General features: G+C 41.1%; 2 protein-coding genes across 4 annotated transcripts; one reads left to right on the forward strand and one right to left on the reverse strand.

The window, feature by feature from the left end:
- Positions 1-1,019: 1,019 nt before the first annotated feature.
- manf (mesencephalic astrocyte-derived neurotrophic factor) lies at positions 1,020-10,359 on the reverse strand. Its single transcript, XM_073468565.1, has 4 exons — positions 10,156-10,359; positions 8,381-8,508; positions 5,106-5,247; positions 1,020-4,338 (listed from the first exon to the last, which is right to left on the reverse strand). Exons 1-4 carry the CDS (start codon positions 10,241-10,243, stop codon positions 4,154-4,156), a joined length of 543 nt encoding a protein of 180 aa, XP_073324666.1. The 5' UTR covers positions 10,244-10,359; the 3' UTR covers positions 1,020-4,153.
- Positions 10,360-12,878: 2,519 nt separating this feature from the next.
- oser1 (oxidative stress responsive serine-rich 1) lies at positions 12,879-19,010 on the forward strand. 3 transcript variants are annotated; one of them, XM_073468761.1, is made up of 4 exons: positions 12,879-13,402; positions 15,057-15,166; positions 16,263-16,379; positions 17,592-19,010. In XM_073468761.1, exons 2-4 carry the CDS (start codon positions 15,090-15,092, stop codon positions 18,514-18,516), a joined length of 1,119 nt encoding a protein of 372 aa, XP_073324862.1. In that variant the 5' UTR covers positions 12,879-13,402; positions 15,057-15,089; the 3' UTR covers positions 18,517-19,010. The 3 variants fall into 3 exon arrangements, with proteins under 3 accessions (XP_073324862.1, XP_073324863.1, XP_073324864.1); XM_073468762.1 differs by having other exon boundaries at positions 12,918-13,013; XM_073468763.1 differs by lacking the exon at positions 12,879-13,402 and adding an exon at positions 13,451-14,288.
- Positions 19,011-25,620: the final 6,610 nt, after the last annotated feature.

Consider the following 25,620-nt stretch of genomic DNA (forward strand, 5'->3'; position numbering starts at 1 on the left):
GTTAGAAAAAAATTAATCCGTAAAATTTCTGGGAATTTTCAGGAACATTTCTGGGAATTTCCGGGAAACTTTGTTTGTGAAAAAATCTTTTTGTGTCAAACCGAGTGAAAAGGAAGATTTTTTTTCATGTCCAAAACCAAGCAAAAAAAATGTCTTTCATTAACAAAATGTTCTTTCTTGTGTAATACTGAGTAAAATGTAAAAAAAGAAAGAATCAGGACATTTATTCTTTCATGTCTGAATTGGGGGATTTATTTCTTTCATGTCTGCAACCAAGTAAGAAAATGTTTTTTTAAATCATGTGTGATACCAAATTCAAGACAAAAAATGAATGTGTCACCAATTAAAAAAAAATTGAGTCCAATTTTTTAAAAAGAATTCATGTGTGACACCAATTTTTTTTTAAAAAATCAAGTGACACCAAATTTCTTTTAAATAAGATTTCATGTGTGAAACCAAATTTACAAAATATTTCATGACGCTAATTTTTTTTAATTTTTTTTAATTTCATGCGTGACACCAAATTTTAAAAAAAGAATCATTTGTGGCACCAAATCTTTTTTAAAAAATAATTAATGTGACACCAAGTTAAAAAAAAAATAGTTACAATTTTGTTTTAAAAAAAATCATGAAAGACACAAAAAAAAGAAAAAAAAGAAAAAATTCAAGTGGAACTGAATTTTAAATTTTTTTCTCCGTGAAACTAAATTGTTTAAAAAAAATTCATGTGGAACACATTTCGTTTCATAAAAAATACTCAGTTTAATATTGCACCATCGGTGAATGTTGCTTTTTAAAAAAACGTCTCATGAGGCTGTTTTCATCCAGATCTTTAGTAAAATTTTTTTTTTTTTAAACACATTACATAGAAATCTTAATTTGAATGAAAATCTATTAAAGTCTTTTGCTACTTTTTGAATCAGTCTTTAGAAAATATTTGATTGACTAAGTCATTTTGAAACATCAGTAAACATTTCATTTCAGTTTAACTCACACATGGTAAAGGAAATCATCAGATGGACTTTTTTCAGATTTTAATGAAAAAGTAGAATAGTACAGTTGTAACAAATGCCTGGGGCTGTACATGAAAGGTCAATGTGAAACAACAGCATATTTTAAGTTTTCATTTCCCATCAAGTCTTATCAAGCATCACAAACCGTTTCTTTTTTTTTTTTTAAGTACACACCGTTGTTTACATCAAACAATAAAATGTGGATCCCTTCTGAAAAACACAACAGTCCGGGGGTGGTGGGGGTATGTAGTCGTTTCCCCTCCGTGTTCAGGAACATGTTCTGGCTGTGTTTGTGACACAGGTGTGGGTGAGTGGCATCAAACATTTTTAGTTCCCCCACATTCAATTTTTATTTCAAATTTAAACTCCTGATTAGATTACACTGCGAGCGATCCCGGCGCTGCATGGAAGGCATATTTCATGAGTCACAACGTTCACGACACGTACAGCAGCACTACAGAAACCATCTGGGATGTTATCAGTCGGACCAAAACAAAAACCCCAAAACAAAGCGAGGAAACAATAATCACCTATTAGAAATGAAAAGAGGTAAATCTTTAAAAAAAAAAACTCAATAAATATTTTACCTAAATATGTTTTTACCATGGTGTGAGAAGGAAGATTTTTGTACCTCCTTGAGTCAAAGACCAGCAATGTACTTGTACTTTAACATATGGTGCATATGGACTGTTTGAGTTTTCCACTTTTGGTCAAGATTCAGACTCGTCTTAAAATGGCTTACATGTTTCCTCATCAATCTAATCACAGTTCTCCACAATGACAGAGCAAAAACCTGAGATCCAGGATTGTTTTATGTTTAGTCTCACAGAAAAGTCAATTAAGTCAAAAACAGTGTTTAAAAAAGTGTGTTTACAGGTCTTGGGAAGTACGACTGCATGTGTAAAATAAAAAGCAGTATCAAGTCTTTTGTGGCTCCAGACGAAGCTGAATGTAATCTGATATGACATATCTTGAGCGAGACGAAGTTTCACACAAATCTAAATGAAAAATGGACTTTAAAATCGATAAACATGCACAACATGTGTGTAATTCATGGCACAATTCAAACAGTTTCAAAAATGTATTTGACTATATGTATATTTTCTGAAATAAGGTCCCATGGGGCACACCAGAAGGGGCAGGACTCTGGTGTCATATACAAAACACTCCAAAACCTGTTTTTTTTCCTTCACGATTGTGGCGATTGTCTGTGGATTGAGAAAAAACCCCATTAAATCCATTTTAAGAAGTCTGAAACGTAAAGAAAAATGTGAAAAGTTTGAAGTCTGAAAAGTGTCTGTATGCACCGTCAGTCACCCATACTCCATGTCCTCCGGGAGTATTTGTTTTGTCGGAGCTGCATTTTTCTGGCAGAAGAAGACAATTATTTGCTGCTTCTGTAAAAACTGCAGCGTCGAGTATTCAGAGCCAGTTCCATACAATTAAACTTCTTGTGGATTACTGGCTACTGCTGTCCTACAAAAAGCCTGAATCTAACACGAGTCATGAGTGAGAACAAAAACAATCAATTACTTTAACTTTTTTAATAACTGCCGTTTGTTTGACTGTGTTGGAATATGGGCGACTTTGCTGACATTGTAAATTTAGACAAAAGGACTAAGTTGAAGGTTTAGAGGGGAGAGGGTTAGAGATCTGGATGTCTCAGCAGGAGTGAGGTCATGGGCTTTTTATAGCTTCACATTCTTCTAAACCTATCTTAACACAATCCTGACATGCCCACATGGACATCGAAAAACATTTCTGGTTGCTGTAAGCATTCCTGCTCCTCATACGGCCATTAAAAGATCCCTTTCTAATGTAATCACCTCAATCTCTAAACAAGCTGCTATAAATACAAATTCTCTTCCTGCAGGGTGATTAGTAACAAAAACAGTGAATTTCATAATAAAAAGGTCTTTGGAAGATGACCACCTGATTTGACAAACTCAAAGTACTGAAGCTGCATCTTAACTTCAGATAAACATTTAATCGCAGGAATGTGCATTTCGTTCTCGATTACATTGGAAAGGGATTTATTCAGGGCCGGTATGGACTGATCACTCCGGTATGGCTCCATAAAGCTCGATCCCAAATTGAATTGTAAAGACATTATTTACACCCGACGTGGTCGAGCTCGTGCACCCGCTTCAGACAGGGTGCACGCTCACGCTTTAAGCTTCGCAGCTACAGTGATGATTTCAGTTTAAAAAAGGGTGTAAATAAAGTTTTTTCAAATCAATTTAGAATCTCGAGGCTTCTGGAGACTTGGATTACAGCAGACGAGCTGTGTGGAGCCATTTCATGTCTTTTGTTGTTTTTTCCGTTTAAAAGTCCCTGCAACGCTGTCTTCCTGGGGAGCTCCAGAAATGGTTTGTGGACTTGGAAACTAATGCGAAGATAATGACTGAATTTTCACTTTTGTGTGAACTGTTCGTTTAACGTACATGTGGGAATGTCAGGATTGTTTTTAGACAGAGCACTTTTCCTTCAACATCGGTGTTCACTCATCCTCCTCGACAGGACGTCATGGAAGTCAGGGTTAAGTTGAAGGACATTAAACACATTCTTTACACATGATGAATTCCCAGGATGCATCTTGGCATTACGATCTTATCAGGTGATGTCAGCAGAGGGCTGGAGATGTGCTCGGCGTGGGTTTGTGAACAGCAGGATGTACAGTGACCAACAAAACATGTGATATCATCCTGCATCAAACACAGCTGCTCTCTGCTCACCGACTAAAGAGTCACTCAGGTGCTCTTCTTTCCATTAAAATGCATCAATGGACTAACTGTGTTGGAGAATATAACCAAACGTCACTTATTTAGCCAACGTACTGTGAAATGTATCGACGACACGAGCAGAAAAACTTCTCCTAAAGCTCAAATGTCCTCTTTAAATCAGCGCTCCTGATGAATTCCTCCCCGGCTCAAACACTGCTCGTCCCGACATGTGATTTAAAAGTACAGCAGAGGACTTCAGCCCACGAACATCTATACTTCTGAATCAGTGTGGGATTACCAGATCAGTGTCCACGCCCTAAAGACCGATACAAACATGTCAGACAAAAATCTCCTCCTCCTCCTCCTCCTCTCCTGGTCGTCCTCCAAAAGTTGTGTTTTATGTGTTTTCGCCCCTCGTTACAGATCTGTCCGTGCTCTGGCTGCTGCCGGGGCGTACTTGGGCATGAGCTCTGTGATTTTGCGGATGAAGTCGGACTTTTCGGCGCAGCCTTTGCAGGACTCGCCCCACTCCTCCAGGATCTTCTTCAGGTCTTTCACTTTAAGCTTTTTCAGGTCCACTGTGGTCAGGTCCAGCTGTTTGTCTACAAGAAAAGACACAACATGAGGATGAATGTCAAACTCTTATATTAAAGTGCGTTTTTATTATGAGTGGGTGTTTTAATGTCCGGCACAAAGCTGCAAATGTTTTACAAGAAAAAAAAAATGAATTCACCACATTGGTTTGTTATCCATCAAGAGTACACACACTGGGTTTGGTAAGTAACAGTGAATGTAAACATGTCAGCAGGTCTGTTGACGGGCAGACTTACTGCAGTTTTGCAATAAAGCGATCAATGCTACTGCGCAGCAGGTGTCCACGTGTTCCTCAAAATTAAAGACATTTGCAGGATATGAGGATGAATATTTTCTACAATTTCTCATCATTTTGGCAGCAAATGTAATATTCTTACTGCCAAATTCATTTTTCTTATTGCCTTGCATCCATAAATTAATTTCTAGGAACATCACCTCAGAGTTTAAGCCATTTTTTACATCATAAAACACCTACACAAAGACACACTGCTGCTATGCTGATTAGAGTTGTTCTGGTATCGGTACCAGTGTCTTCTGATGCTGCTGAAGGGCCGAGACACACCAAACGGACATCAAACAACCGGCTGTGACGAAGGCCGACTGTTGCGTCGCCTCACGGCTCCTGTGTCTCGGACAAAAAGCTGCACTCACCACAAAGACGACAGCCAACTGGCTCACACCTTCTTCCCTCTATTGAATGTAATTCTGGATCTTATGGATTGAAAAGATACGAAGTACGGCCGCGAGTAGAAATGCAACTTTTTTTCCTCCTCACCGTATTTCAGTTCACAGATCTGACTGTCCTTCTTCTTGAGCTTCTCACAGATCTTCTCCACGGGGAAGTGGTAGCTGAGAGGCTTCGACACCTCGTTGATAATCTTGGTGGCTGCGTCACTCGTCGCCCCGATGTAGTAACACTAGACATGTGACATGAGGAGAAAGAGAGCTGATTGGACGGTTTTACAGTGGAAAATTATGGTGTGAAAAAGGACTTTCTCAAAAATAAACAAATAACCAAAGAATACGGAGGCTTTAAGACCACGGGTTCATTCACACCTGCAGTTTGATTCATTCAGTTGAACTGGCGGGAAAAACTTTTTACAAATGAACCAAGAGGAGTGAAAATGTGTCGGTGATGTCATCATGCATCATTAGCGCGATTGACCATTATTGGACCTCACATCATAAATACTGGCATAACAGGACTCAAATTGTACTCATAGATACCAGAAACCTAAATACACTTTTTATTTTTCAAACCAAGAATTATTCAAAGATGTGAAGAAACATCTCGTCTGGCCATTTTAAAGAAGGTTAAAAAAAAAAAATTCCTGGATCCACACCAATGTTTTGGGGTCTATTCTGGGCTGAGACTCATCCTCCATCCAAGTTCTGTGGAAATCTGTTCAGTAGTTTTTGTGTAATCCTGCTGACAAACCAACATAACCCTCCTTGGTGATGGTAAAGAGAAGCCTGTTGTTGCAACGCTGCAGGAGGACGTTTACTGTGTGGTCTCCACATCTTTACTCGTTTCGCTCACTTGTTAATGGGGAACAGCTGAAGAACATAAAATAGGAAACCAACTCACACAGAACTCCTTTTCTGGGAAAATTCCTGAATTTGAACATTGAATTGAACTAAACAGGTTCAGTGTGAAACTAGACTTGCACTAAACTCACTACAGGATTTGAGCCCTGGTCTTCAAATTGCAGGCAGTTTTTGGAGATTAAGGACAAAAAGCCTCAGCTCAGAGGCAGAACGGCGCTCGCTCCTGTGTGACGATCGTTCTGTGTCAACTGTGACTGTTTTTTTTTGGTTGTCTCAATAAACTTAGAGACTAAAAGAGATCCAGCAGCAGTCGACCTCCAGCTCATTGGTTTTGCTGATATGAGCTTGAGGGGACTGTCGTCACACCACGCGATGAAACTATCAGTCCTCTGTACTCCTCAGTACAAAGAGTCTCTAAGTGAAGACATCATGTTTCTCACTGGAATCAGACATACAATACCTTTTTTAAAAACTCCTTCAAAGTCTTCACTACATCGGCTTTATTATCTGAGTCTGGTGGACGGAAGCAAACGACCCGAGGCAATATTCTAGCTTTGATAAACCTCAAGAGACCCAACCGGACCTGTGAAACCGGCTCCACGTGTGACGAGCTGTTGCTCCTCTAGCCAGGAGCTGCTGTGATAAAATTAGCTCCTCGCCCTCCTGAAGAGCTGCAGCTAGTTTAAAAAGGTGCTGAGTCGTAACATTCAGGGAGAGACATTCATTTTCATCACTGACAAACGTTCTTCCTCACAGGTCAGCTTCAGCTCTCCTACAGCAACAGACAATTACGACTGTGCAGCCGACCGTCGCTGTTCTGTTCTCACGTTCTGCCTTTTGACTACAAACAGAGCAGACAACGAGTCAGATGGTCGGATCAGAAACTTTGACTTTAAACCTCAAAGATCGAGTGTCACACATCATTTGATTCAGGAGGACGTTTATTTTACTGTGAGCTCAGACAGAACTACAGGAAGCTTAGTTTGTTTTATTTAAAAAGATGTTCGTGGATGTTTTAGACTTCCACGTGAAGCCATTTTTTATAATATTATCCCTGGTGTTTAATCCGACATTTCATTTACTGAGCATGCAGATGTGTTCAAAAAGGTTATTAAATCATAACAGAGGACAATGAAGCATAGAGAATATATTATCCATCGAACATAAACAACACAGGAAGCTCAGCTACAAACATCGCCCAGAGAAACTACGGGGGAAAAACTCCACTTTACATGGGTTATTAAAGCATAGATGAGAGCAGCCACACGTCACTTTCCTGTTGCCAGAACGACCCTGTCCCCCTTTGGGTGAACACAAACGCTGTGAAAGTGCTGGTGCCAGATTGAAAACAGCCAGTAGTGACATGCCTAAAAGCTGCTGTGTTGCATTTTTCACATCAAACAATATAAAAATCCCTAAAAAGGTTAGGATTTTATTTACTTCCCCAAAAAACAAAGGACAGTAAAAGAAGAGATCTGTGGCTTCAGGTTGTCCACAGAGACGAGATGAAAACAGTCAACGGTGAGACCCTGTAAGAACACTTCATCACAGGTTAGTTAATGATGTCATTAAGTAAATGACGTGTGCCGATTGTGTCTGTAGATCAAAGTGAATCAAAAAAGAGCCTTTGTAAGGTTGTAACTATGGTTTTTACTGTGGAAAAAATAAGGCCCGACCTTAAAACAGCTGCTTTTAGATGGAGTTTGGTTTACCGGTCTGTCCACTCGACAGACCTCCAGGAGCAGAGGCTGTTTTAATGTTAATAATACACATAAACTGAGCTGACCTGCCTTCTTATAATGAAGCTTGTAAACAGCATAAAGTAACTTTGGAAGTGGAGCTAAACTCGACCTGTTTCACCTCCAGGCAGCTCCGAGTCAACAGTCACGTAATGAAGCACAAAGGGCAAAATACCTGGATGAGATGCTCTCACGTGATGTATGGATCAGATTAGCGGTTCAAAAGTCATTAAACATTTTAGAACAATAGCTTTTTTAGCCGCCGCTAGCTGTCTAAAATTAAAATTATGAATTTTAAAGGTCTGAGGACTGAACTGTTGTAAATAAGAAATATTAAAAGAAATCCCAACACGCAGGAAAACATGGAAGACTGTGCGAGCCACAACACAAATTAACTCCCAGTCAGCTGTCGTGATCTTTAAACTATTTACTTGCTTCTTGTGTGTTTAATATCATTAATGCTGCTCAGTTCATCAGGTTTGATTAAATCTAAAGGCAATCACAGTGTTGAGTAGTTTTACTACGTCTTTGCTGCAGCTGTAGCATGAAGATAAACTGGATGCTAATCATGATGATTTTAGCCACAAAAATCAAAGCATGAAAATTTGATACCAGCAGTTGATGTAAAGAGTGAAAATGAAGCATTTCATTGACCTTTGCAATTTTAACTTAATTTAACAAGGTGACGACTGTCACTCTCCACACATCCAGAATCCAAGTCATGTAACCGAATGACCAACGACCTGATCTGTGGTTTACTTACAAAGCGGTTTTCTTTCCCTTTAGCATCTTTGCAGCTCTTTACGAGGGCATTCTCGATGTCGGCGCTGTTGAACTTTACGTCGTTCTCCGTGAGTGACTGATAAAACTTCCCGAGGAAGGTCACACACACTGAAACAAAGAGGAGAATACTCATTAGACAACTTCACAGAGGCGGCTACTGAACACAAGCTGTAAATCAAGTATTATGTGGTGTTTGCTACGAGTGGAGCTTCGTCTAAAGCTCATTAACTGGCTGATAAAGTCACTTCTATCAGGTTATATAGAAACGATGGTACAGTAACAGCTGTTGATCTACTTCAGGCACTTTAACAAAGACATTTTGTCCTTTCAGTCATTTCTTAATGTTGATTTTATCAAAAACATTCTCTGCTTTTTACAGCAAATACAAACATTTGTGACAGTTACCTGTAGAAGAACAGTCGACAGTTTCTACATAAATAACGTTCACTTTTTGTTTGTTTACTGGGAAGTTTCCTTGTCTCTTTACTTTGTAGGAAAAAAACAATTCAAGGAGTTTTCCAGGATTTCAAATAGTGTTTGACTGAACATTTATATCTGAAGCATCTCCAGAAATGGAGGTTTGAAACTGGGAGAAACAATCAGGTGATTATTTACCTATCTGTATCTATTTTAATATTCAATAAAAGATTTTAGTCTTTTTTAAAACAGCAAAAATGCCGAACACTCACTGTTACCATCAGCTCAAATGTGAAAATGTGTTACAACAGTATAACTAAATTAAAATGTACTGTTGGTTGGACAAAACAAGCAATTAGAAGGAGTCACCATGATATCAAAACCTGTTCTTTTTATTTCTTTCTGACATTTTACAGACAAATGCCGAATCGATAATGAAAATAATTAAAGCCAGGCAGATAAACCGCTTTGCCGATATTAGCCTATCACAAAAACATCTGTATTGGCAGAAGTGTTGTCCGACATTAAAACTTCTTTTAGAGATTATAATGCAGAGAGAAGATGCTCGGATGATACACGACTATTAAGTTTCCAGTTAAATGTACTGTTTCAGTGCACTGATGTCATTTTGGACATATAAGCTTGTTTCACAGTAAAATATGCTGCCTCTGTTACATTTCTTCACCACAAATGATTGATGACAACATTTTAAGGATCATTGCAAACACTTTATGTGTATCAGCCAGATTTTTTCTGTTTTTTTAACCTCCCTGATGTCGGCATTGAAGAGGAAAACCCAATTTCATACTGTTTTACTTTGTTTATGTGTGGCGGACCCTGCCACCAGAACAGCTTGGCAGTTCACCGATGGAAAAGAAAATATATTCCTGAGTTTGTGTTGCGCCTCATTAATATTGTAAATATTAAAATCATGCGTTTGAATTAAACTAAAAACTACATACTGTACCTTTAAATGCTGATCGTTGTTAATCTAAGACATCTAATATCTGTTTGATGTTTGACCCCAGTGTGGGCTGAACCGGTTCTGGGTCTTGGTTCTGGTCTGAGTTTCCCTCCCAGTCCCAGAATTTTAAGACAAATCGTTTTTCAGAGCAGCTGTGGGAGATGATCAGCAGCACTGTATGTAAATCTGCGAGCATCACTAATTTATTAAAAACCACCTCCCGTCATCAGCAGCCGGTTCTGCACTTCACAGACCCGTCACGGTTCTGCTGGACCGGACCTCTCTGCTGCCTGTACTCATGTAAAAGTTGCCGGACGCAGGCAGCCGTTCAGCTGATGCTGTGTTAGCTAACCGAAGCTAGCAGCCGAACCTACCTTCACAGTCTCCGTCTTTCAGGGCTTCAGTTGGACCGGGCACCACAGATAGCACCAGAACCACCGACAACCCGCTGAGACACAACATGTCGGCCGGAATAATCAGACGTGTCGATGTTTCACCGCTGCTGGCACCGAGCTGCTCGTCCTCATGGGTCGCTGACGCCGCTTCGCTACAGACGCCGGTAAAGTGAGCACGCAACCGTTCCTGATCGCACGGGCTGTTCCGGTGCCACGTCACACTACGCCGGCACCTCATTGGTCGAGAGGTCCGACGCTTCCTGTAGTCCTCCACGCATTTTCCTCTGATTGGACGGAGACGGAACATTCCGGGAACAACGTCCAGTTGGCGCCGTCTGATTGGTCCACATCCGCCCCGTGCGCACATCAAGCGTTTGCATGTGAAAATATAAAATAAGAGTTTTTATAAGTTATTGTTTTACTTTTCTTTGTCGAAATGATTAAAAAAAACACGATTCACAACGGCGCTGCTAGAGAGAAAAATAAAATAATATATTAATAATCTTGTTTAGACATTATTTTAAGGTTTAAGGTGAGTTACATCGTCATTATTACAAATTTAACAGGTAAATCTACCTCAACACTATTTTATTACTATAGTTGACCTATTGATACATTATAGGATGAAATTAGACATTTGGAATAAGTTATAAATTGTATTTTTCTTCAAATTTACACAAACTATTATCATGAAACCTGTAGACTCACTTCTAAACTCTGGAAAAACATTAAAGGAGCACTGTGTAGTTTTGGAGGACAAAAATTCAAACAGAGAATTTTAATATCTACAACATTAATGAGGTAATAAAACAATCAGCCAATGAAGATGAATCTTTCTCTTCTGATTAACATTTCTTCCATAAAACTACAGACTGCTCCTTTAAGTCTAATATATTTTATAATATTATAAAACTATCCTCCTCCTTAAAATAAATTACATGTAAAAATCTAACAATAAATGCAATAATAAAATAAATAAGTAAATAAAATAATAATAATAATAACTCCTTTGATGTAAAAAATGCACATTTACTGACAAAAACATCATTTTTCTGCAGGAAATGAACCTTTATGCGTCCACTATCTCACCCTGATCTGATAACTGATTATACATTCATCCTCCTGCTTTTCCTGCCTTCCTTCTTTCTTTCTGTTTGTGTGATTCATGTGTTCCTCCTCGTTTTGGACCTTAACGTTGTCTTCATGCTCTTTTCCTGTTTTACCACTTGGTGGCGCTGTTGCCATGTTTGTGTATTGCTCATGACTCCAGCGAGTAGAGGAAAAATGTTCAGTTTATGTGTTTATCCACATTTTCTTCTCTACTTCTGGGTCAAAGGTTACGATTATTCTTGAAGATATTTGTCGATCTGTTCGATATCGTCCACGAAGAAACAGGTTGTTTGTTTGTGTGTTCGAAGCTGCACGATCGCTCATTTTTCACTGGGTTGGGTTGAAATGTGTCCTCAACATCCAAGAGAGACATTTACAACATGTATTTAGTTAAATAGTTGTTGCTGAATGTTTACAGTAATCAAATTAATAACAGAAGTCTTTTTTTTTACCTGACCGAAGAATCTGTCGTTTTCAAAACATTCACATCTCAACTGGTTTTCACTTTCTTGCAACCAAATTCAGATTCTGTGCAGTTTGAATGTATTTCTGTGCTGAGAGCCACAGATCTTATTAAATACAACTTCAGAGCTGAAAAACACTTTATGGGTTATTTTGACTGTAGATTTCCCCGAGAAGTTTTTATTTTAATTTCCTTGAAACTCTCGTACGTGAAAGTGTTGATAATAATTGCATCTATACAAAAAACTCAAAGACTTTTCAACATGTCAAGAAAATCCATGACATGAGCTGGGAGGCCAGAGGTGAGTTGGTATGGATTGATTGATTGATTGATTGATTGATTGATTGATTGATTGAAATCTTTATTTCGAACATGTACATTTTTTATAAAGACCACAAACCGACAGTCCGTAAGAAAACAGTTGACTCTAATTACATGTTTGAAAAGAAGTGGGAAGACGTGTGAGTTTATCTAATCCCACTCTCCATTAATCTTTAGCTAACAATTCAGCATAGGCTTCTTTATTTAATCATTACTTATAAATACATAAATACATCTGAAATATACTATATATATATATATATATATATATATATATATATATATATATATATATATATATATATATATAATTTCTAACAAAATATGTCCTGAAAAATATAATTTAAATTATCAACCATTTATCTTATATAATACAACTTATATATATATATATATATATATATATATATATATATATATTTGTCTTCTATTAACATGTACTACCATCTTAATTAATACATATATACATACATATAGATTTAGACCTACTTACATTCCCAACAGCAAACAAAAAATATATAAATGAACAACCAACACAATAACCATCATAACCACTTTATTAAACCCTTCTTCAGCCCTGTTCCTGGAGAAAATCATGTTTTTGTACATTTTTTCAGACCGGTTCATGTTCGGTCATCGTTTCAACTCCACATTCAACAGTGGCTGGTAGGTGAGCTGGTGCCTGAGCGAGCAGAACCGCTCACATGGACCTGATCTGGTGTTTCCAGGCTTTGTTCTGCTTTGTTATATAACAGTGACGTAACACTGTCCCCTCGTCCACTCCGCGTGTCCGAGCTGTCACACGCACGCACACGGAGACAGTGGCTGTGTGCGGGAGGACCTGTGTGTGTGTGCGGGATGACCTGTGCGTGTGTCTGCTCCGAGAGCCGAGGAGCTGAACTTTGATCTCTGAGCGGTGCGACCCGCACACAGTGACGTCAGGGTGCGTTTTTCAGGCTGGTTACGTCAGCAGCTGCGTGTTGTTGCAGAGTCACTGCGACTGATCGACTGTAAACAAGCTGAAGAAAGCTCGGCCTCTCTGTCCGTCCGTCCGTCCTCCGCCTCTGCCGTCGGCCACAGCCCGTGTGTACCTGCGGGAGACGTCGTGGTTCGGTTCTGACCGTCCCTGCGCGCTGTTTTAAAAAAGGCACAGGTCTTTATTTTCCGCGGAGACACGGAGCTAGCCGTCCCAGCTAGCCTGTCAGCCCCCTTAGCTTACCCTAGCTGTCGCTAGCCTCGCTGGCTAGTCATCGTCTGAGGGCCTGTGGCGAGAGAAACGCCCTTTATGCCCTGGGTTTATCTCTCTGTACTGCGACCAGGATATCCTGAACCGTGAGTATCTCCTCCAGAGTTTAAGTTTCATCTAAAGGGTTCAGAAAACGACGCTCCGTGGCCAGCTAGCCTGTTAGCTTAGCAGCTAAAGCAGCTCGCTAGCATTAGCCGACAGGGTGGGAGTGCTTATGAAATCCTCTGTTTACAAGCAGCGGTTCGTGTTGAGGGACTGTTGAGTTCAGCTAACAGATCATACAGACGTGTGATTCACTCTCATCAGCTTAATAGTTTAACTGCAGTTTAAACAAATGTCGTGTTTTTTTTTAAGCTCCAGAAGCATCAGCTCGTCGCTCACATGCTGCTGGTAAACAGATAAACAAACAAACAACGCGTCAGTCACGTCTCTGTCTCCACTGCAGATCACTGTGATGAGTTTAACCTTCCTACCTGTGACTGCTGCCTTCATATTTTGACCATTAGTTGTGGAAACCCGTCAGTAATTAAACTGTAGCCTGTAACTGTCAGTGTTCAGCCAGGTTACTTTCAAAATGCAATATATTACTAGTTACTAAGGATGCACGATATCTATCAGACAGATAAATTATCGGCCCGATAATGGAAAATTATCGGTTATTGTCAGGTAAAGACATTATAGCCGATACTACAGAGCACAGTTGCTGGTGTAGTGCAGCATCTCCACACAGTAAGTGGTGGTATGCACCTTTAAAATTGTTTTGTGAGCAGCCAATAAAAGCAGAGAAGAAGAAGAATACACAGTGATGTCGTGCTCATAACTCAAACTGCTGCACCTGTGTGGAGCCACACAACGTAGACAAGAGCACACGTGTAACAAGACGAACACAACACGAGGGAAAGAGTCTCATCACAGCTGGATTATCAGATAAACCATCTTTACTCACTTCATCTGAGCCTTTCTTACACTCAGGTGTGTGTGTGTGTGTGTAAACTACGGGTTAGCAATTTGTTTTTAAAATATAAAAACGTTAATTTCTGTTATTGGTTATTTTATCAGTATCAGCATCCCTACCAGTTACTTGATTTTAAAGTAATATATAGAGCAGTTAAATAACCGAGATCTTTTCGAATAAAATAATGGTCTTGGTCACAGGGATGAGCAGGCGGACAGACGATCACAGTCTGATATATTATGAGACGGGAATAAATATTTTTAATCGTAGCCTCAGTCATATGAAACACAACAGACCTGTAGCTTCTATAATGTAGCCTGTAATGACACGACAAGACAAACATCTCTTTTTATTTTAGTCCACAGAACAAAGAATACACGGTGTGATTCAAGTATGTAAATCAAAGTGGCTCTGAGGATCAGGCTTCATCATCAGGCTTCATCATTAGTCTTCATCATCAGGCTCATTTCAGTCACACAGACTGAACAAACAACTTTAGGCTCGACCTCATTAAACACACAGAGTCTATATTAATACGGATTCTTCAAAAAACAACAATAAACCCTCGACCTCGGTCGGTAACGTGGATTGTAACGCGCTACGTAACATAACTGCGGTAAAACATTACTGAAATATTATTAGTAACGCGATATATTACTCTGTTACTGCTAAAAGAAATATATTACTGGAACTCGTTGCTTTTGTAACATGTTACCTCCAACACTGGTAACTGTATAATAATTTGTATTTCAGTGCTGACTGACTGTTGTGTGTTTGTGTTGTAGCTGGGTGGCTGGTCGGAGCAGCCTCCTCCCACCATGGAGGCAGGAGGGAAAGACTGTGAGGAGGAAACGCTGCAGACAGCTTTTAAAAAGCTGAGGGTTGATGCTGAGAGGTAAATATCTGCCAGCTGTACTGATCAGACCACTGACCTCTTCACTGATCTGTCACTGAGGAGATGCTAGTTTGTTATTTTCACATACACAAAGGCTATAACTCACTCTGACAACGAGGACATCTCACTCTTTTCTCTCTCGTTCTGCTAATCGACACACTCGGTCGATGCCCTCGTTAATGACGTGTTTAAGTGTTATCACAGTCAAACTCGACATCAGCTGGAAAATGTTGGTCATCAGTTTGACTCCATAAAGGTCGCAGTCACACCAAGATTCACATAAAAGGGGAGGTGTTAGCAGCATCTGACCAATCACAAACAAGGATACGTCTATTGGCAGCAGAGAGAATATGTTGTATAAAAGAGCAAACTATAATATCAGACAAACAGAAGAAGTTAATCACATAGATTGGGCTAAAAGTAAGACAGTTACAGCTGCTAAACGCAGGAAGGAGAGCTGTCACAAAAATCGCTACATTAATATGTGGCTTAGATGTATTCTGATGGCGTGTATGACAGTTCAGGTTTAATCCTCAGCTGCAGCCCCTGTGGTGTCAAACAGATGTGGTACAAGACTGTGGTTAACTGTTGAGCCAAACAACTGCCAACATTTTCTGGGTAAAATGGATTTTTCAACAAGTAAAGAACCGAGAAAGTTGCACACGAACATGCGTACCGTCACGCCCGTTTTATAATCTACAAAACTTCAACTTTTTAATCATTTAATTCAGTTTGAACAGATCAGATGTCTTTTCTGTTCTGTGCTGTTGTCACCTTCAAAGTTGGAAAAGAAAGATGAACTCTGCCCCCGTAATCAGTTTTACTCTCATATCTTCATTCAATCCTCGTGCCGATCGCTGCCACCCTGTAAATGTCGGTTTCCAATCTCTGCCTCTGCTGGAGGTGGTCAGTGGATTCGTCGATATCTAAACTTAAATCAGATCTCAGTCGATTCAGTGCGTTTATAGTCATATTCAGGTCTTAATGACAGCCAGAGAATGGATGTGTGTGTTTTGTTGCTGAGGGCTTGGTGGTTAGTAACACACTCGCTCCGATTAAGTTCCTGAAAGTTCATGTGTTTCTCTCCTACTTCCAGTTTACCCGGAGCTGTGAGTGTTTCGGAGGCGCTGGCTCCCAGAGCAGCATCACGCGCTGGTCTTGACACCAGCGGAGCGAAGCCCAAACTCAGCTGCCCGAAGGACAACTGGCACGGGTAGGTTCAGGTGGTCACTGCTCAGCTGGTAGACGTGTCGCCTTGTCGAAGCAGATTTAATCTTGAGGCTGTGATGTAGTAGGCAGTGTTTTGGTCTTAAACCACTGCGTTGCAAAGCCGTGCTCTTGTTATATTAATTGTGCTGTTTTTTTTTTGACATTTTGACGTAGTTAAGAATTCAATCAGAGAAGACGAGGTAGGTTTTGTTCTGTAGCTTATATTCAGCAGCACCAGACAGGACAGGACCGTCTGACAATTGAACAAACATATTAAACATTTTGTAAGTGGCTCATTAGACATTTTAGACACAGGTTATGATCAACGACAGTGATCACGACACTGTATGTTCTTACACCAGTCATCAGCTTTATCTGGTGAAGTACAAAACAAGTCATGTGTGTACAATGAATATGTTGTAAAGACTTTTATAGGCAGTAAAAACTGACCGTTGAGTTATTTATGAGCAGACACACCTGCTGACAGACGCCGGCAGAATCTGCCTCTTAAGGTGGAATTAAGCTTCTTCAAAGACGCACGCAATGCCACATTAATATGTAATATATTCCTTTTGGTAGTTATGACGAGATTTTGACTCCCAGTCTTAATAACCAGTCCGGCCAGAGTCGGCAGACCGCCAGCACCACGGTGAGGGGAACGGGATGTAATGCACATTCAGCCCTGTTGGCTGGCTGCGTCCCTCCCTAGCTGCCTGTCTTTACAGGAAAACACAACTTTGCTAAAACAAATATCTCTCAACTAGATGTTTCATGAACGCCTGGTGGAGGCTTCACATCAGCCGAAGGCCACCAGTCAATATACTGTATTTTAAGTTTCTCTGTGATCTTTCATTTTAAACATCAATACAGTCGCTCAACAGCTGTTTTCTTCAGCCTGTGTTCTTGTTGTTTTTGTCTGACGACGTTGTGACTAATGGTTGAGTCAGCTGGGCCGTCTCCCACTCATCAGATGTCAGCTGTGATGCAGTTTTGTTGTTTGCCAACAGAGACGAGCACAAGAAAGAGATTCATCTGTTTTCATGTTGTTCTGGTGTTTCACGTTGGTCTCCACAAAAACGATTTTAAAAATTAGACGGATCACTGACGATGACGTCTGATTAACTCGGTAGACTTTTTTAGATGAAGAAAGAAACTGATGACTACAAAATGTTTTGTTTTTCCATCATTGTCTCTCTCCTGTCCCCTCTCTCTTCAGCTGTATGAGGAAAACCTCTAGAGGAGCTTCCAGAACCCAGCGGCGTCGCAGGTCCAAGTCCCCCATCCTCCACCCTCCAAAGTTCACCTACTGCAGCAGCAGTGCAGCGTCTGCACTGTCGACCTCCAGTGGCTGCCTGAAGCACCAGCGCCTGGCCGTGCCTGAGCCCGTGGAGCCTCGTCCCGCGGTCGACGGAAGAACGGCCTCCTCTGTGGCCGTCCCAGCCCAGAAAGAGCTCTGTTCTTCAGGCACTCCCGGCCACATCTCCCCTCTGGTTTTTGGATCTCGCGCTGGGTATAAGACACAGATTGAAGCTGTGGTTTCCTCTCAAGAGATCCCCAATGTTATTACTACTGTGGCACCAGCAGCCAGGCAGGATGGAGATGCCCAGTCGAGTGAGGAGAGCGGCCCAGAGAAAAGTGCCTGTGACAGAGCAGAGTCTGGAGCAGGAGCACCTCGGATATCTGGACCCGCGGAAGCCGCTGACTTCCGAGCTTTATCAGAGCTCCACAGCAGCGGCTCAGAAGACGGTCCCCACGCTCCCTGCTCCTGTGCCTGGAGAAAGAGCTCAGATTCAGAGAAAGAGAGCCGGCAGGAGGCTGAATGTCAGTGCCAGTGCCAGTCCAATCATCAGGGCTGGGCTGGCGTGGAGGTCTACTCCTTCACCGGGCTCCGAAACGTCATCTCAGAGTGCGAGAGGAGCCTGCCGAGCCACGAGGACGCCCCCAGAACTCTCAGCACCAACAGTAACGCTGCCACAGCTGCGTCACCATCATCACTTTCGTCGGGCTCCCCTCGCTCCTGCTCGGAGCAGGCGCGGGCCTACGTCGACGACATCACAATAGAGGACCTTTCTGGCTACATGGAGTATTATCTCTACATCCCCAAGAAGATGTCACACATGGCTGAGATGATGTACACTTAAACAAAGCAAGAATTATTATTATAATATCGTAATGAAATAATGCGGTAAAGAGGTTTTTTTCTGTTGTTGAGGGAAACGGTGGCCTCGAAGGAATGTCAGTAGTGGGTAGAAGAAAAGATCAGGCATGAGAGTTGTGATTTAAATATACAACGTTAACTGATTTTAACCCAGGATGAAATGTTTCCATTGTCCCCGCCCTGTTTGGACCCCTTCCCCCCCCCCTTTTACTAGAACTGACAGAATCAGATCATCGCAGACTACTTCTCATTAGTTTTGACTTTCAGCCTTTTTTTTTTTTTGTGCTCCGTTTAAGTTTAATTTTCAGTTAATAAATGAAGTTGCCAAAGCTCTTGGTGCAGGGTGTCGCAGACGGAGATAACAGCGGGAAGATGCAAACTTGTGATGCCAAGTGTTTGTGGTGTTGTGACCTTGAACGTCACCTGTCTGGATTTCATTCTTCACTCAATAAAGAAGCAAACTGTGTTTGTTGGAAAGTTTGTCAGCGTGTCTTCAGTCAAACTAGATTCACTACAGTTTATATCAGACATATTCAAGCTGCGGCCTCATTCTGGCCCTTTGATCATTTTCTTAGCACATTTATTAGTTACGTCTGTTGCTAAGAAAGAAAAACTCTTATTGCATTAAACGGGAGTTTATGGGAATCAAACTGACAACTCAATTGTGAAAACTTATAAACAAAGCTGAGAAAAAAAATTAAAAGCAATGTTTTAACACATTAAACTTAATTTATAAATATTTTTAAAACAAACATTTTAGAGCAATAAAACACAGATTGTTAATTCTGGTGATTAAGTTTATCTGTGGGGGAGCTGGGTATTGATTATCAATCGACAGATATGGTTTCGTTCAGGGGCGATACAGATTATTTGTGATCAAGGAGACAGATTACTGATGTTTGTAACCAGTAATGGAATGTAACTGAGTACATTTACTCATGAGCTGTGCTTCAGTACAGTTACTTCACGTGAGTATTTCCATCTCTTGCTACTTTAAACTTCCACTCCACTATTTGACGACTCGAGTGACTTTGCAGATTCAGTGTTGACAGACTGTTACTTGTGACATGTGACCAATCAGACAGTGTTGTGGGCGGGACATGGAGTGAGACCACAGTGTGGAGACGAGGGACAGAGAGAGGACGCCGCCTCAACAGTTTTAAATTAAATGCTGAACATCGTCCCAGATGATCCGTCTGTCCCCGACACTGACGTCTCCCTCTGCTGGTCACAATGAAACTCTACATCTGCATCACAATCCCAACACTGACTCGCAGCTCTGCTGTTGTCAGATATGAAATGTTAGTAAATGACTGTGATCATTATAAAAAACATCCTGTCAAGTGAATCTGACTGAATCTTTGCTGTTTGGTCTCTGCAGCCTCCTCTCCTCAGATACAACAAACACTTCCTCCTCCTTCATCCTCCTCTTCCTCCTGCCCTGCTGACATGAAGCCATGCTCAGAGCCGAACAGAAGAACGACTGTAACCAGAAACAAACGTGCCACGACACATTTAATATAACGAAATAATAATATGATGGTAACACGATGAGAAATGAGATGTTGGTGATTGTGGTAAAGCTGCCTTCAAACGATCAGGTGCTCAAGTTAAACCATCACTGAGCCAAGAACACAGCAAGCGAACAGTCTGTGTGGTGGGTTCAGTAAATGTTATAAAGTGATGATGATAAAAGTAATGGAGACCTCCAGAGATTTATATCGTCAATAAAACAAAGAAAGATGTGGAATTAATCTCGTCTGGTGACAACAACCAGTTTACAGATGAAGATCATCAGCATGCTGGTTGAACTTGAGCGAACACACATTAACTTTACAACAACATGAAGCTGTTAAAGCTGCACTTTAGTTTTACTCAGAAGATTTTATATACCTGAACACACTAAATAAACAAACTCTCTTTGTTTTCATGACTGAATACACTGAATAAACAAACTGACCTTAAAGGACAACACAGTTTATACCATTTTACTTTGTTTATATGTGGCGGACCCTGCCACCCCTCTAGCTTCAAACAGTGTCCTGGGACCTTATTCTCCTCTGAGAACAGCTTGTTTATTTACTCAGTTTTTGAGTTTGTATTATTACCTCACTAATATTGTAAATATTAAAACAACGGTTTGAATTTCTCCTCCAAATCTTGTGCCGCGCCCTCACACCACATGACATGCCAATATGATCTTTCTAGCAGAAGTTATGCAACCAGAAACACAAAACGTGCCAAAACCCACCAGAAGTCACAGGGTCAGACTGAGGAGACGGAGTGGATGTAATTTTAACGAGGCAACTGGGGAAAAAAAGACAAATCAGGAAAAATATTATTCAAATCAGTGTATTTTATTTGTCTTGAAACATGTCATGTAACAAGAGAAGTGTGTCTGCATCAGAACATCATCAGTAGATAACCATCACAACAAACATCTCTGTGCAGCAGAATGAACTTCATCACTCTACTCATTCACCATCATGAAATGTTGGCAGTCAACATTTCTGCAAACCCCTTCCACTACGTTCAGATCTGTACGTGTGGAGCCAGATCACACAGACATTAAGGAGACGGCTGTGTAACCAAGTGGCTGTTGTGCAGCACAAGCACAGCGTTGTCTCAACATAACATTTCACATTGAGCCTAAACCAACGTTAAATGCAGAGACATGAATTATGAACATTTATTCTCACGATTGAGTCGCAGATTTTAAGAACAGATCAGCAAAACATGTAGATCAGAAATCTTCTCACTTAACCGTATAAAGAGGTTGATGGCAGAGTGAATGAACCACGTTGGTTCACTAGAGCGGCGAGGTTGTTCCTGATATTTGAAAAATGACCCTTTAACTCTGAGTCAAATTTTGAATGAACAAGTTTCCTGTAACCTTCATTTAACTGAGAATCACTACAGCGATAAGGATTAATAATCACTTCACATTTCTCGCTTTTCATAAGACAGTCTCCAATGACAAATGGAGCAGAAGACCAATATATTCTAGTACTGGTGCTGTGACTCTTGTACTTCTCCAGCAAAGCATCCAGGTTCTGCAGATACAAACTGATGGCAGCGTTGATTGCATTAACATAGTCTGATCTACGTCTGCCGGCCTGAATGTTCAGTCGAGCCTCATGGATCAACATCTGGAGGTGGAAGGAGGCTCCGTTGACCCAGATTTTGAAGCCCCGGGTGCTCATCTGTCCGTCATGCAGCAGGGAGTTTCTCAGGACGGTCAGCTGGTTGCTCAGCTGTGCTTCTAGTCTTCGTATTTCCTCCCGTAATCGTTGCTCATTGCTCATGAAGGTGCGATGGCGCTTCACGACCTCTGACATTGTGTCCCGGACAGCTGAACGTTTCTCCTCACCAAACACACGTCTCAGCAGGCTGTATGTATCCTCAGTCGGTTCAGTGGTGCTCTTCATGACGATCTCCATGACCATAGAAATCACCAATGCTCCAAGTCCAACAGCATTTGGGATTGGAGTCATCGGAGACAAAGCCGATCCCAACCTGTCGATGTAGTCTGGAGCGCTGTTGATCAGCTCAGTAGAGTAGGTCTGCAGCACAGCGTTTGAGTCGATGCCAGAATATTTCAGCAGAGACTCGTCTATGCCGATATCTGGTAGGAGGCAGGTCCAACTCAGAGCAACTTCATACCTCTCAAGAGCCAACTGGTCGTACTCTTCTTGTGAGAGTTCAGAGCCCATGTTTCTCAGGATGATCTGTGAGGCTCAAAGTGTGTTTGCACCAGCAGACTGAACACCAGGCAGTCAGACTGTATGAACATAAAGTCCAACCAGCTCCCTCGTTTAAAGCCAGAACCAACCAACCAGGTCTCTGCAAAGTTGGAGGTGTATTTGTTGACTTTTCTCAGTCCCAGTGTGTCGAAGGTCTTGGAATTGTTTTTTCACACCATTCAAATAGATACAGTTTTTATATATGAGCATTTTAAGAGATTCGTATACCGAAATAAACAAAACCTTCCCAGAATCCACCTCAGAAATGAGACAAAGCTGAAAAACCCTCTTCTACACGTAGAAGCGGCCCTGAGTTAGAATAGGCGGTGCGCGGCAAGGCTACCAAATAAAGCCAAACAAGAAGACGTCACTACGTAAGGACACGGCCTCAACACAGAGCGATAAAATCATGAAAGTATTATAATCTTCAAACTGAGAGCCCTCCAAAAGTTTGGGAACCAGAGGGTCAAAATGACTGAATGAATGTCAAGACACTGACTTTTCCAACGGACTGAACACTGTATAAAAGATTAAATTCACAGTCAGCAGCCTCAGATATAACCATGAAAGTTAAAAATGGGTCTGTTCATTTTTTCCCTGATGTCCCAATTTGTCCAAGGTCCAGAAGTTTAGAGCTAAAAGCAAATATTTACATGAGCAAGAGACAGAGAAGAGACACCGTGTAAAACACAGTCTGTAAATGTATTCAGTGCACTACTGCTTATTGTGGTAAATTACTATTTTAGCTGTAAATGTCTGATTTTTAATGGAACATCTTCACAGGCTATAGAGCACCATCAGCAACCATCACCTCTGTTTGTTGTGTTAAATGGCTACTTTAACTTCTCGGTGTTTTCTTGTTCTGAGAAACGAAGGCCAAGTGCCAAGAAACTGAAGATCTTGTACAACAGTGTGTAATACTGTAATATTGGCTCTAACCAGAATAGAGAGAGAAGTGGGAGCAAGAGGACGTGAACCTCAGAGTCTCACAGATCCTCAACTGGCAGCTTCATGAAATGAGACAACAACAAAACACCAGTCTGAACAATGACGGAGAGGAGACGACTCCAGGATACTGGCCTTCTAGGCAGAGCGGCAAAGAAAAAGCCAAATCTGAGACTGGCCAAAAAAAGAGGAGAAGATGAGGATGGGCAAAAGAAAACTGAACACAGACGTTGGACAGAAGTAGACTGGAACAAAGTGTTATGAACAGAAGAATCCATGTTCGAGGTGTTTGGATCACATTGAAGAACATTTGTGAGACGCAGAACAAATAAAAAGCTGCCGGAGAAGTGCTCCGGTGGAGGAAATGTGAATGAGGAAGACTGTCACTCCGTTGTGCAGCACCATGTCATGACCTGTGGACGGAGCTCCAACAGGATAACGAGCCAAAACAAGCTCCAAACTACAAAGAACTATTCAAGGAAGAAGAAGTCAGCTGACAGTCCGTCTACAAGGAGTGACCAGCACTGTCACCAGCTTGACCTCGCCCCCATGTTCGTAAAAACAGTGTGAAAGTGTCTTCTCAGACGCCCTCCCAGTAGACAAAATGTGAGATAGTGCCCTCTAGTCTACCTTTTCCATTTCACTATGAACGAATCACGACTTTCTGCGTGTTGGTGCCCTTTTTTTTTTCGCCCCTGCCCCTCAAACATCCCGAGTCCGCCACTGGTAATGTATATCCAAGCATATTGTTTATTTGACTAATTGGTCCCACTGTTTCTAACTCTGTCCGTCCTTTTTGTGTCCGTCTCAAGGACATGTAAAAGTAACAGAACTGAAGAAGAAGCTAAGATGAGCTGTAGCAACAGACAGAAGACTCCCACTGAGCAGGCAACGTCTTTGGACGTCCAAAACAGGTTGATATCACGTCCGTCAGGCCAGGCCGTGATCTGGACGTCCATTGACAACCAGAATTTGTTGATAAATGTCATTGACAGTCGTCTGGCCAGCCCATAATCAGTTGTTAAAAAACACTGAAGAAAGACCAAAGAAAGAAGATGCCAGTTGGGGTGGAGAGACAGCGTATGCATCTTCCCATGGCCATATAAACGTCTATACAACGTCCAGAAAAGACGAAAAAAACTTTTATTCTGGCTCCCCAGAAGACGTCTCCTGGGTGTCCATAAATGACGTCTAAAAGACATGATCTGGACCACTTTTTGCTCACTGGGCTGGGACATGCTAAACTGAGACCGGACCTGTTAGACATGTTAGCATTTAGCATCATTGTACCTAAAACGTTGCAAGTGTCTTTCAACACTGGAGGCAGTTTTGCCCTTTAATACTGACACAAATTATTATGCTCATGTTCCGCTATAATAAAATGTATACAGTGACTTTTCTATTTAAATTGACTTAATTTGACATTTTTGCAACCCGTCTTCATTCAGTTCCTTCTTTCTTTATTCAGCGCCGCACCAAAAGTTAACCGGGTCTGTTCTGGGCCGAGACGCATCCTCCATCCGCGTGTGATGAAAATCTGTTTAGTAGTTTTTGTGTAATCCCGCTTCGTTTTTCACAGAGGTTTGTTCAGATATAATTCACAGCCTGATTCATAGAACATTTTATTTAAAAACACAGAACATTAGAGTATTGTTTTTATTTATTTATGGGACGAGAATAAGAAATATTCAAAAGTCCTTCTGTAAAGACGTTTGACTTTGATGTGTCAGCAACATGAAATGAGCATGTTGAAGCTGGATTTATCCAATGATCACATTTCTGTCTGGGACATTTATGCAAATCAGCACATATTTAATGAGATAAAGCCTCATTTGCACATTTAAACACATCATTCAGAAAAGTTGTAATACAAAAAAGAATAAATAAACAACTGGGGGAGGTGTTGGTGATATATATTAGTAACGTTATCCTTTTTACCAGCAGTCTTAGTGTCTCTTTCCTTCGACACAGCAGGATTTCTCTTTGCTCAAGGTTTTTTTCCTCTTTTTTAAAAAATGTCATCCTGTTTCCACTAGAGGGTGCTGTGTCACCGTCGTCTAATGAAAACAGGCACCTGACTCAAATGCAAATGACTGCATGTACAGGATCTGTCATGAATATATTCAATATGTGACTGCATGAATATGTTACGTTTGTGTTTCTACCTTTATGCACATGCATCCACACAACCTCATAAACACCCGACCACCGTGGCACATTTCAGCCTCATGGAGGGAAACGTGTGGCTGCTGTAGGGTGGACACAGCTTTGTGGACCAATGACTGTTTGGACCAACAGATGGAGATAAAGAGCTGCTGGTTCTGGGTAAAACTTTCAAAATGTCAGCCTGAAAACTGTGACTGCCAACTGGAGGCAACAGAGCTGCAGCTCACAACTAG

Source organism: Pagrus major, chromosome 6 (assembly GCF_040436345.1).
Source record: "Pagrus major chromosome 6, Pma_NU_1.0".
Classification (NCBI taxonomy): Eukaryota; Metazoa; Chordata; class Actinopteri; order Spariformes; family Sparidae; genus Pagrus; species Pagrus major.

Excerpts from the sequence above, each read along its gene's own strand:
- manf (XM_073468565.1), bottom strand. The coding sequence starts at position 10,243 with ATGTTGTGTCTCAGCGGGTTGTCGGTGGTTCTGGTGCTATCTGTGGTG. Across the intron at positions 8,509-10,155 it reads GAAAGACGGAGACTGTGAAG|TGTGTGTGACCTTCCTCGGG; the intron begins GTAGGTTCGGCT and ends TCTTTGTTTCAG. Across the intron at positions 4,339-5,105 it reads GATCTGTGAACTGAAATACG|ACAAACAGCTGGACCTGACC; the intron begins GTGAGGAGGAAA and ends CTTTTCTTGTAG.
- oser1 (XM_073468761.1), top strand. The coding sequence starts at position 15,090 with ATGGAGGCAGGAGGGAAAGACTGTGAGGAGGAAACGCTGCAGACAGCT. Across the intron at positions 15,167-16,262 it reads CTGAGGGTTGATGCTGAGAG|TTTACCCGGAGCTGTGAGTG; the intron begins GTAAATATCTGC and ends TCCTACTTCCAG. Across the intron at positions 16,380-17,591 it reads CCGAAGGACAACTGGCACGG|CTGTATGAGGAAAACCTCTA; the intron begins GTAGGTTCAGGT and ends CTCTCTCTTCAG.